We start from the raw sequence: 14,248 nt of genomic DNA, 5'->3' as shown, positions 1-14,248 counted from the left end.
CCGGCAAAAAGAAAGTTGTGATAGCAAATCACTCCTAAAAACACTGTCTATTTAACTCTTCCCTTGCTTCCACGGTTCATTTTCTTTCCTTCCTTCAGTTCCTACACCATGTAGCTGGTGCTGCTTTACTTGAAAGGGAAAGAAAATAAATTAGGGCTAGATAAGCTTTCAAAATAAGGGTCTGAAAGTTAACTGTGAGATAATAACCAATGAACATCAACTATGTGAAAAACAGATACTACAAATTCGGCTATTTTTGAAAACAGTAACATCGCTAACAATTAAAACTGAATTAGGGCAAACCAAGTGATCTTAGAAGCCTATCATAATTTGTGGTTTTTACCTAAAGCAGAAAAAAACTATGAAAACATTACTGAGATAATGTAAAGGCTATGAAAATACTGAGGAAAAACATCTGCATATAATATTTTCGATTACTGCTCTTTTTTAATACCAGATATCTTCAGTATTTTCTGAGCATAGATCATTGTATAAACTGCTGATTAATGCACAGGCATACAGTTCTCAACTGGACACTCACGTCCGCTACTGTCACTTGAGATGTGCCTTAAACATGTTCTCTAAATCCCTTTATTTTTACATTCTTCCAAGACATGTCTTTTAGTTAACATCCAAAGTATTAATAATTACTCATTTACTGTCATAAGAACATCTTAAATTCTATTTAAACAAGGTTAGCAAAAATCACCTGAAGTGAACTTGTAGGGAACAGCTAAAAATTTCTATGCATTCTGGCTTTTTCAAGGCCTAGAAAACTAAGTTTATCAGTGATCTAAAATCTTAAAATTCATTAATGATTTGCCTTAATGAGAGATTAGGTTAAGATATTCTCCTATCATTTGACATCAAGATTTTTATTTTGATATTCCATGAAGTTTTCAGAGTCTTTTCTCAGGTTATCTTTTAATCCTACACCATTAAAAAAATAAAAGACTAACTTGAGCAGTGTAAATAGGATCTGTGATACTTAATTAAACACCGGTTGGTGAATTCCATCCTTAACCTTGTTCCAAGACTGGTTTACTCATTAATATTTACGGAAAAGTACTAATCACCAGGTAGGAACTATTCACTTCGGAGTTTGAAGAAAGTTTCTATTTCATTTTTTAAATTGTTAGGCATTTTGTTGGCAGTAGTAATCTATATGGTGTGCTCATATCCACTAAATTATCAAGAGCTTAGATATTTATAGATTCATAAATAAAACGATGTGAAAAGAATAAAATCTAATTAAGCTATGATATTTAGAGATAAGAGTTGCTCTTTGCTTTCATAAACTATCTTTTCTTTCCTGAAAATACATTTTCATGTGTCAAAGTAAAACATAGTGTTAAGGTGAATAACAGTGGGGAAAAAGAAAAATGAATTTGTCTGAGGGAAATACAGTGGATATGAGTGAAGGGCCTACTGTTTTTCATGTTACTTTAAAAATATTGGTTGGGAGGTTCTAATATTTCCTTTTAAAAAGTGTGACAGAAGGACACATGATTGAGGCCGTTACATAGTAGCTAAAATAATGAGACTTTTAAACTTTTATTTACTAAACTAGTGATTTAATCAAGTCCTAATACTCAAATACCTATAAGCAACATTCTACATATTTGAAAGAGAAAACAAAATCACCATTAAGTGTTACTTACATTCCAAATCGCAATGTTCCAGAAACGTATGTTTGCCAATGTGCACAATAGAACATGAATGTCCCAGCAAAACAACAAAAAAACATCCAGTCAGGGTTTGTCCCCAGTTGCACTGCAATACAAGTTCCAAGAACCACGAAAACTGAAAAAGAAAGATCACAATGAAAACTGAAAAATCTGAATAACAAACATTAACTGAGCTGGAAATGATTTTACATGAGGCAAAAAGAAAACATGCCGTGAACGTACAATCTCCTCTCAGTTATCTATGCAAACAGGAAAGTAGAATATAATCTTTTACATTATCATTTACCCTGTAATTTCAATCTCTTCTTTCACTACACCACTTAGTGGAACCAAACTTCTTGAAAGCAACTAAAATACTTTAGCATTTTTTGGAGTACAGGCATATCTCATTTTATTACACTTTGCAGATACTATGCTTCCAGATACTGCATTTTTTTTTTTTTTTTTTTTACCAGTTAAAGGTTTATGGCAACCCTGCATTGAGCAAGTCTTTCAGTGCCTTTTTTTTTTCCAACAGCATTTGTTCATTTAGTATCTCTGTGTCACATTTCGGTAATTCTTAAAATATTTCAAACTTTTTTCATTATTATTATATTTGTCATGATGATTTCTGATCAGTGATCTTTGATGTTACTACTGCAAAAAGATTACAACTTGCTGAAGGCTCAGATGATAGCATTTTTTTAGCAATAAAGTTTTTTTTTTTTTTTGCGGTATGCGGGCCTCTCACTGTTGGGGCCTCTCCCGTTGCGGAGCACAGGCTCCGGACGCGCAGGCTCAGAGGCCATGGCTCACGGGCCCAGCCGCTCTGCGGCATGTGGGATCTTCCCGGACCGGGGCACGAACCCATGTCCCCTGCATCGGCAGGCGGACTCTCAACCACTGCGCCACAAGGGAAGCCCAAGTATTTTTTAATTAAGGTATGTACATTGTTTTTTCAGACATAATGCTACTGCACAGTTAATAGACTAAAGTGTAGTGTAAAAATACCTTTTATATACACTGGGAAACCAAAAAAATTTGTGTGTCTCGCTTTATTGCAATATTTACTGCAGTGGTCTGGAACCAAACCCACAATATCTCTGAGGTATGTCTGTATTCCCCCAACTCTATAGTACCAGTTATCAGTGAAAAATTACAAGGCAGAAGGTCAAAAACAAAGAAAAACAAAAGGCCTAGATAATTCACAAAGGGACCTAGTTGTCTTTTCTTATTTAGCAGATTTCATTATGGGTAATATACATTAAAAAAAAAAGGACTTGCTATAAAACTCTGGAACTCAAACTACTAATGCAAAAATGACTATCACTTAAAAAACAGGACACCTATCATTCTGCTGCCAACTAATTAAATTATAATAGCCTTTCAAGATGCCCAACTAGCCTTTATAAGAGCTTAGCTGTTCCTTCCCCTCTACTAAGCAAGCTGCTGTCAGGATACACTGAAACAATGATCTTAGCATACACCTACGTCTGTGAATCTGAGTTCACAAGGTAAAACCATCAAGGGTTTTTGTTTGCTTCTTTTAAAATATTTTAAATGCTATGCCAAATGACAAGAAACCAATTGAGCTGCTAAATAAAAAAATAAGTGTGTGTGTGTCGGGGGCAGGTGGGAAGTCAGGGTGAGGGGATTTCTTCAAAGGAAGACCAGTTAGAAACTGTCACTTAATTTCTAATTTCTTTTTTCCCTCTAAAAAACTACCAAAATATTATTTTTTAAATGGTACAAATAAAGACATACCACATATAATCTAATTACAGTAACCTATCTATTGCTAGCACCTTAGTGTATTTTTTTCTAGTCTTTGCATCCAAGCCCATTATCACAGTTATACTTCAAGTCTACAACATAATTTTAAATGTCTACATAGTATCCATTTAAATATAAAGACTACGAATTTCCTAGTCTCCCATTATTGAACTCTCATCTATAATTTATGAGATTTTTTCATGATAACAATTTATGCCCTTAGAATTTAAAAACAGGTGCCAAAACAATAATATTTAGGGTTAAAAATAACTTAAGTAGAAATTAATTTCTAAATTTCCCAATACCACCAAATAATGAACAAATATTAACCAGATTTATATTTTTTGAAAATACTAAAACTTGTAATACAAAAAACCACTTACTCTGATAACTATTATAACACCAGGAACCTCTTATTTATCTTATTATCACTGTTTATCATATTCCTTTTAACTCTGTTAATCATTAATATTAAAAAATCAACAATACCTGTTGATAGTGAATCACACCCATGATCAAAAAGTTCTCCCAAAGGAGAACTGCTATTGGTTCTTCTTGCCTGTTTCCCATCTATAGCATCCAAAGACTGGTAAATGAAAAGGCCACATGCACAAGCAATATATGCCCACAGAGGTGCCTGCGAAATAAAATAAGAAAAGCAAGAGTAATAAGACATATTAATTACTATATCTGGCTAATATATTTTTACTTGCAGATATTTTATCTTCATTTTTCAGAGAAGTTGGAGGCTATGGGAGAGAAGATCCAGGTGCTACATAATGAAACACTTCTGTAAACAATCAGAATTATAAGAGAATTAAGATTCCTTGCTTTGTAGGGGTACTCAAACAGATGCTGGATAACTACTTCACAGGGATAATATAGAAATCCCATGAGAGATTAGGCTAGGTAACTTCTCTAAGATCTCTCCTAACATTTAGATTCTAAGAATCAATTAATGAATAATCCAGTACAGTTTTTCCCAAATTGTATCTTTCAAGACGCTTATAGGTATTACACGAAAAGAAAATTTCCATGCTAAACTCACTTGGGTAACATTGGATTAAACAATGTTAAAACAGATTTTTCAATTGCCAGACTTCTTCTAGCCCTTAAGATTGCTAATGCATATTGTGATTATTCACTAAAGCATATTGTGCATACTCAAGGGGGATACAACATGCTGCCATTTCCCAAACTTATTTGAGCATGTAACTTATTTATTATTTTTTATAAATTTATTTATTTTATTTATTTATTTATTTATTTTGGCTATGCTGGGTCTTCGTTGCTGCGGGTGGGCTTTCCCTAGTTGCGGTGAGCGGGGACTACTCTGTTGCAGTGTGCAGGCTTCTCATTGCGGTGGCTTCCCTTGTTGTGGAGCACGGGCTCTAGGCATCTCTTCAATGTTCCATGAAACAACACTAGGAAAATAATGATCTACTTACTAGACAGAGTGCTTATATTATTTTTCAAATATTTATGGTCACATTTTCAAGGAATGGTTTCTCTTTTCCCAGACAGAAACTGAATCACTAATACTGAATTTAAATGTAGTGAATTAAAAAAGGAGAGCTTTGGGACTACCCTGGTGGTGCAGTGGTAAAGAATCTGCCTGCCAGTGCAGGGGACACGGATTTGAGCCCTGGTCTGGGAAGATCCCACATGCCACGGAGCAACAACTAAGCCCGTGCGCCACAACTACTGAGCCTGCGCTCTAGAGCCCGCAAGCCACAACTACTGAGCCTGCCTGCCACAAATACTGAAGCTCGTGCACCACAACTACTGAGCCTGCGCTCTAGAGCCTGCAAGCCACAACTACTGAAGCCCGTGCACCTAGAGCCTGTATTGCACAACAAGAGAAGCCACTGCGATGAGAAGCCCGCGCACCACAATGAAGAGTAGCCCCCGCTCGCCGCAACTAGAGAAAGCCTGCGTGCAGCAACAGAGACGCAATGCAGCCAAAAACAAATAAAATAAATAAATAAATAAATAAAGAGAGCTTCTATTTGGTCTGTTCTCCGTAAGAATGTGTCAGAGTGTTTTCCATCACTTTTTACTATTTTCCCATGCCCAGGCCATGACAAAATTTTTATAACCACAAGATATTTCTCAGATATTGGTATCAAGTTAACCATATTAAATGCTCAGGGCTGCAAATTAAAACTACTCAGAGCTGCAAAAAATATTCAGTATATTCTGCACTGCAAAGAGGTATCTCTCTGACAGAGGTCTATTTAGATCTCAGTTATTAAAGGTAAAGATCTTCTCTTAAATGTTTTCTTGGAATCTCATATTTTAAAACACTGAGGTTGCTAAAAGGATCATTGTACATACCTCCCCCAGGCTCGAGTTACAAACCCGGAAAACAATAACTGTGGTTTTGTAACCATAGTTTACATGCCAGCGCACTGGACTAAGTGATTTATCTTATGTGACTAAGAACTCTACCTTTCTAGACATTGGGTCTACTGCTTCTTACTCTTAGAGGAATCCAGTAACTCTCTATAGCTGCACTGTCCTATACAATGGCCATTAGCCAGCCATCTGTGATTATTTTAGTTTAAATTCATTAACATTAAATAAAACCAAAAATTCAGTTCCTCAGTTGCTAGGTACATTTCAACTGTTCAATAGCCAGAAGTATCCTTGGCCTCCATATCAGACAACACAGACACAGAACACTACCATCATCACAGAAATTTCTATTGAACAGTACTGCTTTAGGGGACTAGAAAACAAGGAACTTCTTGGGGGTTTTAGGATTTTAATGGGGAAAAGTGTTACTCTGGAACAGAGACAACTTCAAGTATTAGTATATACATAATCCTAGAAAACAGCAAGATGGTTATTACATATATAAGAGAGAGCAAAGCCTTCTTATCTTTGGACTTTTCTTTCTTCTGGTGAATCTGTAGAACGCTAAACTAATATTTATATATTTCTTCCTTGTTTCCATTATTTCACAACTCTCATAGGTGTTTTAAGAAGAAAGCCTTCTCATTCAGGAGCCAGTCTGGTCTCAGCTGCGTTAAGAGCCTGATACACTGAATGTATCAATCAGGAAACTATTACTGTACAGTCATATTCCACCTTGAGTCCTCCCAGCAGCATTCTGAAAAGTTCTCTGTGATTAGTGTAGTTCCTATTCTGGAAGCTTCCCCAAAGATTTAACTAATTCTAAGGTTACTCTAATAATTCCAAATCACTTAAGAAGAGAGGATGAGGAAAAGTATTATAGGGAACATGGTGCCTGGTATACTCTGGGTGTTGAATAAATGACTATTTGTGGCCAAGCTAACTTCCACCCTGCTCTCATTCCCTGATCCCCATCCTGGAACTAGTTTAGGACTTAGAAGGCTTCAACTGGAACCAACCCAGTTCCCTGCTCTTCTGTACCTCTAAAGATGTGTGAGATCTGGACCAGATTCCTCTGGAAGCATATGTCAGGCCCTCAAGTAAGCCAAGAGTAAAACAGCTCGAAGAATGTTATAAAGAATCCCAGGACATATTTAAACAATTGTACTGGTGTTTATTTTTAAGTTTATTGATTGATGTAAAGCAAGATAGTTAAGAAAATGAGGGGAAACCAGAATATATCCATACAATCTGAATAAACTGTACCTGTATAGTAAAAGAGGAATTAAAATAAAGGTATTCAATGGTGAGGGGAAAATAAACATCTGGCAAAAGACAAAAAACAAAAACTAAGTATGTTTTATAGGTAACTGTGACCCTCAATAGCTACTTTAAGAGCTATATGTGGTAACAAATGAATTAATGAAAACAGAAAGGTATAAAGAATTAAATGGTGATAATTTTATCTCAAAAAATCATCTGAAAAGACTACATAAAAAAAATTACTTCAAGCTTAAAACAAGACAAGGAATGTTGTGGCCATTATGATTTACATGGTTCAGTCACTTTTAACAGCTTTAGTTGAGGATCACCTTCTATCTTCTTGGTTTACCTCTGGCTGATCATTCTGATTAATACAGGAACAATAAATGTTTTTGATTCTCCTTCATCTACCTAACTACCTTAGTTCACTTTTTGACAAGAACATTTTAAAATCAATTAAACATTAATTTACCCAGTTCACTTTTTGACAAGAACATTTTAAAATCAATTAAACATCAATTTACCCATTCAGATGAAGGGCTCTAGTTTCAGTTTTGGTTTTAAGGAGTAGAGAAAGTAAAAGAGGGAATAGCAGTGGAGAGACTTATATTTGAGAAGGCCCAGGGAGAGTCTTTGTAAGCAATAACATGCTTCCCTTTTTTTAATGGCAGCCATAGCAGGATACAGAGCAGGAAATACATTATACTGTTTCTTTCTTACACTTCTTTTGCCTTCTTAGAATAAGAGAGATACTCCTGAGGTTATCAGCCACATATGTTTACAGGAAGGGAAAAGGGATATTCAATAACTCTTACTGGAATCAAGAGAACACTTTTGATAAGACTGATTTATAGCTGTGTCATCTTACTATCACAGACTTTCCTCTCTGATCATTTTAAACTTTGCTAAGACTTTATTAGCCATTTTTTTAAAAATGTGATAAAACTCTTTTTTAAAGAATTGAGACTTACTGATTTTAAAGGAATATTTTACATGTTAATCTTAACTAACATTAATTTATCTACTGGGATCAGAGTCCACACTTTGCTTCTGGTTTCTCATAAGCATAGTGTATATAAAGTAGGTTGTAGCTATGAGCTTTATTAACAATATATATGATAGGATACTTTAAAACAGCTGACAAATAGCTGTCAGATTATCTTACCTTTAGTTAAATGACCTAAAAATCCCAATTATAGGGTTTCTGGCATGCAATAAATGTTTATATCTGTTATTAAAGAAATTCCTCTTACCTGCTCTGTAGCTGTAGGGCAGTAGAAGACTAATAAAACAGTTGTACAGATGTTTATTGACAATCCAATGATCGTGATGAGATTTGGGGCAATCCAGGAGGGAACTCTTCCAACTAGCCATTCCCAATACCCTTGCATTAAGGGCTCAAGCAGGGACCGTCCAGCACTCTGATACCTGTGTTCTTCTAGTCGCTTAAGTTGGTGTCTTGACAATGGTGGTGTAGGTAACTGAAACAATTTATTTAATACACACCCTGGAGTACTCATATGCCCGAAGCCCAGAGGGGACTCCGGGTGAGAATCTCCACATCGTCTCCTTGTTGACCGATGCCCACTCATGGATCTTGCCTTTTTTAAATTTAGGGAGTATAATTTATCTTGTTTTATAGCTTTTTGTGGATAGTCTTTACCTGGGGAAAAAAAAAAAGATATATTCATCAGCCACTGTTTATATCAATGTCAGTAAATTAAACAAAAAATCAAACTGGTAATAGAATATTACATATTAAACAGGGATCAGAACACCAGGGATCTGTTTTTAGCTCTAATTCTTACTGATGATGTAAGCCAGAAGAAGTCATATAACCTCACCTTTAAGTGAAAAATATTAAGAATTTTAATAGTAATATGCTTCCTGTTACCTTATAGTTTATCTGACTTCAAAGCTCATGATCTTCTTGTTTCTATCTCACACTGCTTTCAGTAGTATAAATCAAAAAAAAATCCTAGAAATGACCTAATCATTTCACATATATGGAAACTGAGGTCCAAGGCATACCCAAAGACAGCTAGCAAATTAGTCTTAATAGTGGAGGAATGACTTGAACCAAATGGGTCTTAAACTAGATATTTATTTAATGTGAATAGCTAATATTTATTGAGCACTTACTATGTACTAAACACTTTAAGCAAGTTTTATATATTAACTCATCTAATCCTCACAACAACCACACAGAAGGTAAAGACTATTAATTATCCCTAATTTTACAGAAAATGAAACTAAGGCACAGAGAGGCTAATTAACTTGTCCAAACTCACACAGCTGGTAAGTAAGGTTCAAACAAACGCAAGGTTTCTGTTTAAATTAAAAGATAAAACTTATTAGTGGAAAGGGATATAAATGATATTCCAGGAGGGGATAAAGAACAATGAAAAAAATTAACTTTAAGAGGATACTATTTATGTGTTAGCAGTGACCTGATAAATTGAAGTAGTAAGAAAAAACTGTAACTACATTAAGTGATGACTGTTCATAAAAAACCTTAAATTTAAATCCCTGAAGTACTTGCACTTGACTTCGAAAAGATCAGAAATAACATAATTATCATAAGTTAATAACCAATGTAAGAAAACAATGACAAGTTTAACACTTAAAAATCAGTATGGTGATATCAAAGGTATGAAGTGGTGAGGGCCTAGAGTAGGGTGGTAAAAATGGAAATATGAAAGACAGTCAAATCTATAAGTAATTTCTACTTAGAAGAATCAAGAGGGAGGTACTTAGGAATTAGATATGAGGGGTAAATAAGTAGAAGAAAAAAGAAGTCAACAGTCAAAGACTAGTGGTACTACTGTCAAAAAGGAGAGTTTGGAAGGAAAATCAGTTTGTTATTTTGGCTTTTGGCGGGTGTGGGTGAGAGGGGATCTCGGAATGAGAGTAGGAACGACATACATGCAACTTGTAAGTAGAGATGTTTTAGACAAAATCAAATGACTGGAGATTGGGTAAGAGATCGAAATTTCAAGTTTTCAACTTGGAAGCTAAAGCCTAGTTAAAGACTAGAAAGTAGAATATTTCTTGAAGGCATTAAGTATGAAAAGAAAAGGAAAAGAATAAAGAACCTTGTGGGAAACTCATGGTTAGTGAGCAGGAAGAAAAGCCATAAAAGGATTAAAAAAGGGAAAAAAAAAGAAAATCTTAATAGAACTAAAAGGGTAGTGGCATTAAACCAACACAGGTGTACTCTGATCTCCTGGCAGAAAGCTATCCAGAATGCAATATGAAATCCCCGGAAATGCTGCACTGTGGGAACACAGAATGTGATACAGGGTCTAGGACATCTCAACAATGGATCTGGTAGCAAAACATGCCCATGACTTCTCTCTACTCCCCAAAACAACAAATTCCAAAATTTCAATGTCACGAATGATCTAAAGTGGCATCCCAGACCTCAGTCAATCATGTATCTCAATAATTGGTTTAGAGAATAGTTATTGTAGTCATTAACTGACTTAAATAAATTTTCAAAAATCTATAAAGAATCATCGGTACCCCAATTTAACTAACTGAAGTGCTCTGAAATAAAAATATTGTAATAATTTTCAAGCCAAGTCAAATGAAAGCTAATTTCTTACTATTTCAAAGAATTCTTCCACACACCCAACTGTACCAAAAGCAACTGATTAAAACTGTTTTAAAGTAATATTTATACAATGTCAAACAACTGGTTACAAAATCATTTTAGTTGAAATGACAGACTGATAACCACCAAAATACTGTACTATAAAGCAGCCAAATTTTCAAAAGTCAAGTTGAATGATGTATTTTCATATTTGGTGAGCTATAATCAATCAGCTCTTATGGATTTCCACTTAAAATGGTAATAAAAAGTTTAGCCAACTCAATTTATATTTTATTATTGCAGTGTTCCATTCTCCTATAGTTAAAAAGTGACATATTGAGGATGCTGGCCTGCTTTTGGCACTAAACAGCTACAAGCAACTGATCCTAATGGTTTTAAGTTTGAGCATTTGGCAGGGCTATTTGATAAACTGATACTTTCCCTCTAAGTGTTTTCCCCTTCTGACCTAGATTTTTTTTTCCTTCTATTTCTCTTTTAGAAAAATCTACATTTTGACAAACCTTTCTAGATCTAGTCATTATATAATTCATACATTAGAAAAAAAGAATATTTCAATTTGGAACACCGTCTCCATGAAGCTTATTAGTAACAAGATTTCAAATAAAAATTCAGATACATGTTGCCACTGACATATAGTTAGCTACTTTGCATTCAACAGGTAGCCACAGAGGTTGCTGCCACTACCACAGATCCATCTCCACTCTTCCTTCCTCCCATCACCTGAGACCAGGAGGCTATTGCCACGAAAACCGTATCAGGAAAAAAGAGGCATTTCTGAATTTCAGCAAGTGAAAAGCAAGCATACCAAGGGAGCAGGACAGTGTAGGTTGCTACAATAGAAGAGCAGACTCTGTGGAGAGAAAGAGGAAAAGGATGTGAGATGGGAATACGGAAAGGAGGTACAAACATTACAAAAATTACTTTAGCCACTTGAGATTTTTATCTAACGTCAAGCTTATGCCCAAAAGGTTGAGGAGAAAATGTCATTTTTCTACCCACACTCTAAGGAACTAAAAAATTAATGCAAGAAATTAAAATTATTGCTGGTTATTAGCCTAGAAACCTACCCACCAGTCATAAGTTTTTATGAGAAAATGGATTCCAAGTTTCAAACGCATTCAACCAATATCTGAGTGCAGTAAACAAGATAGACATGGTCCCAGCTCCCATGTCCAATGGGAAAATAACTAAAAGAAGGTAAACAAGCAAATAACATTACACACTGTGATGGGCACTATAGAGAAAACAAGGTATGGAGCCAGGAAATAGTTGAGGGCGCACATTTTATTAGATAAGGTGATTGAAGACTATGAAGACGAAGTATTTATACCAAATTCAGAGGAAGAGAAGGAGCTAGCCATTCCAAGAGCAAGAGGAAGAACAGTCCAAGAAAGGGAGAACAGGCCCTGACCCAAGAGTGAGCTTATTTTTCTTATTCATACCTCTGGGATCACTATGGCTGGGCAGTAGTAAACCATATGAAAGAGTGGGATAAAATAAAGTTTGAAAAGCCAGACAATGCAGAGGTTTATAGACTTTGGCAAGGAGTTAAGATTTTATTCTGATGTTATAGAAAGCCATCAATTAGCTTGAAAAGATTCCTATAATTTTGTAGCACAGCCTATTTGTTAACTGAGGAAATGCTTTGATAAATTGTAACAGTAAAAGTGAGTATTTTAAACGTTTAAAAATTCTCATCACCTGGAATTCAGTTTATGTTAATACTGATCACTGTCCTATACCTATTGTAACCTTTCCACTTGTAGTCAGCAAATACCCCTCCTCTGCTATAACCTGGCTCAAATGTGATACTCCTTTCATAGCACTTCCCACATTTTGAACTTTTTTGCTAGATGTTGTTGTTTTTTAGTCTTTTCCCCACACTGGTATGTAAGACACAGGAGTGCAGGGGCCTTGCATGTCTTAATATTCTTGTCCCAGAATCTCAGACCATACCTAACATTAGGTAGGTAATCAGTACTTATTTGTGGAACAATGAACAAATATGGTTCATCTAGTATTTAATGAACACCTAGTTGCTCTAGACCCTTGAGGAAACAGAAGGATTGAAATATGCCATCCATGCTCTCAAGCTCAAAGTAGTGGTGGGGAGTCTTGTAAACAGCTAAGTTATACTGTGAACAAACTGCTGTGGGAGTCCAGAGGAGGGGGCACATATGGTCTACCCAAATTCTTCTTTGTGCAGGCATGAATATTTATGTGAAAAGTCCAACAAAGGTACAAAAAATAAAATCAGAGATATTTAATGAATACCTTTACTAAAATTATACAAAATTCGTGGACCTTAAATCTATGATGTAGAACATCTGTGCTTATAGCAGCTGAGGATAATAGCATGCTGCCTACATTATTCCTGTGTTCAGCACTGGGGAACACCTGACAAGTATCACACTAAAAAAGGAATCTCCAACTGCTCAGCAGAGCATAAGGTAAGCTTACACAATATCCAACCTGTAGTGTGAAATTCCAGAATTCCCATCCTCCCATGTCTAAGGGTTCCAAGTTTTGAGCTGTGCTGATTCAGCAGTATGTTTATAGTCCTCTCACAGGAATTGGTGACTACACAGCTCTTTCCACTTTTATGGCACGACTAGAGGAAAATACTAATGGCGAACAATATTTGGGAGGCAGAGCAAATTATAAAAAGCAAGTTAAAAAAAAAACTAATAGGATCACAGGATTACATTCAGCATTATCTAACAAGTGATACATAGAACAAGTTAGCAAAAACAAAAGCCTTTTCAGCAGACTTGGAAGCTAAACAGTACTGTGTAACACAATTTAGATCTACTGTTTTGCTGAAGTGAAATCTTGCATTCCTTAAAAAAAAGGAAGCAACTTCCTCTAGAAACAAACAAACAAAGCCAAAGCCTAGCATTTTGTGGATTGTTTTCCTATTCCCTTGAAAGAGACAGCACAGCGTGACCCTCAAAAAGAACATCACCAGCACTTTAGCCAGCTTAAAGAAGTCTACTGCTGCCTAGAAAACACATTGACTATGCAATAAAATATAATTGGGGTTATAAAACAAGTTTACAGTTAAATATCAAACAGATAATAGTGTTTATAACGTAAATTTTAAGAGACTGGGTGTGGGAGAGGAAGAAGAATGAAGTTACGAAACCACAGTTGTAAATATTCAATAATAATCTATTAACTGGACAACAAATAAAGACACCTTTGTCCGAACAGGTTAATACAAGAGGCATATTTATCTAGCTTATTTCTTAAATGGCAGGGTTGTAAAGACAAGTTGTACAAGGGGCTTCTGACTAGCTTTTGCTCAGCACAAAACGAATATGTAGCAAACTGCTTTTAGAACTTCAATTTCTGGAATTTTACGTGAACGCCAATGGTTCTAAAGTCCTTACGCCCTAAATGCCTTCACCAGTCTTACTTGGGTTGTTAGTCAATTCAACACCTCCACTGAACACATGCCTACTAGTATGAGAGTAGAAACCGAATCTTTATTCTTTGTTCACATACAAGACACTAACATTTGTTTAAAGATAATTATGAATTTGCCTACTACCGTAACAAGGATTCATCA

The 14,248-nt window shown here is 35.4% G+C and overlaps 1 protein-coding gene across 5 annotated transcripts in view; it reads right to left on the bottom strand.

Moving 5' to 3' along the window:
- The window catches only part of CEPT1 (choline/ethanolamine phosphotransferase 1), a gene marked incomplete at its 5' end in the record, with an annotated part of 36,691 nt that overhangs the window by 21,443 nt on the left and 1,000 nt on the right, over positions 1-14,248 (bottom strand). For 3 of the 5 annotated variants that reach the window (XM_082616454.1, XM_082616450.1, XM_082616453.1), the window contains 3 exons: positions 1,662-1,803; positions 3,930-4,077; positions 8,315-8,724. In XM_082616454.1, coding sequence (XP_082472580.1) covers positions 1,662-1,803; positions 3,930-4,077; positions 8,315-8,724 — 700 coding nt within the window. Of the gene's footprint in view, positions 1-1,661; positions 1,804-3,929; positions 4,078-8,314; positions 8,725-11,482; positions 11,528-14,248 lie in introns of all 5 variants that reach the window. The other 2 variants (XM_082616451.1, XM_082616452.1) reach the window with 1 other exon arrangement.

Source organism: Mesoplodon mirus (genome assembly GCF_964341445.2).
Source record: "Mesoplodon mirus genome assembly, chromosome: 3".
Lineage (NCBI taxonomy): Eukaryota > Metazoa > Chordata > Mammalia > Artiodactyla > Ziphiidae > Mesoplodon > Mesoplodon mirus.
Note: the sequence above shows the minus strand (reverse complement) of the source record. Positions and strands in the feature narration are given on the sequence as shown.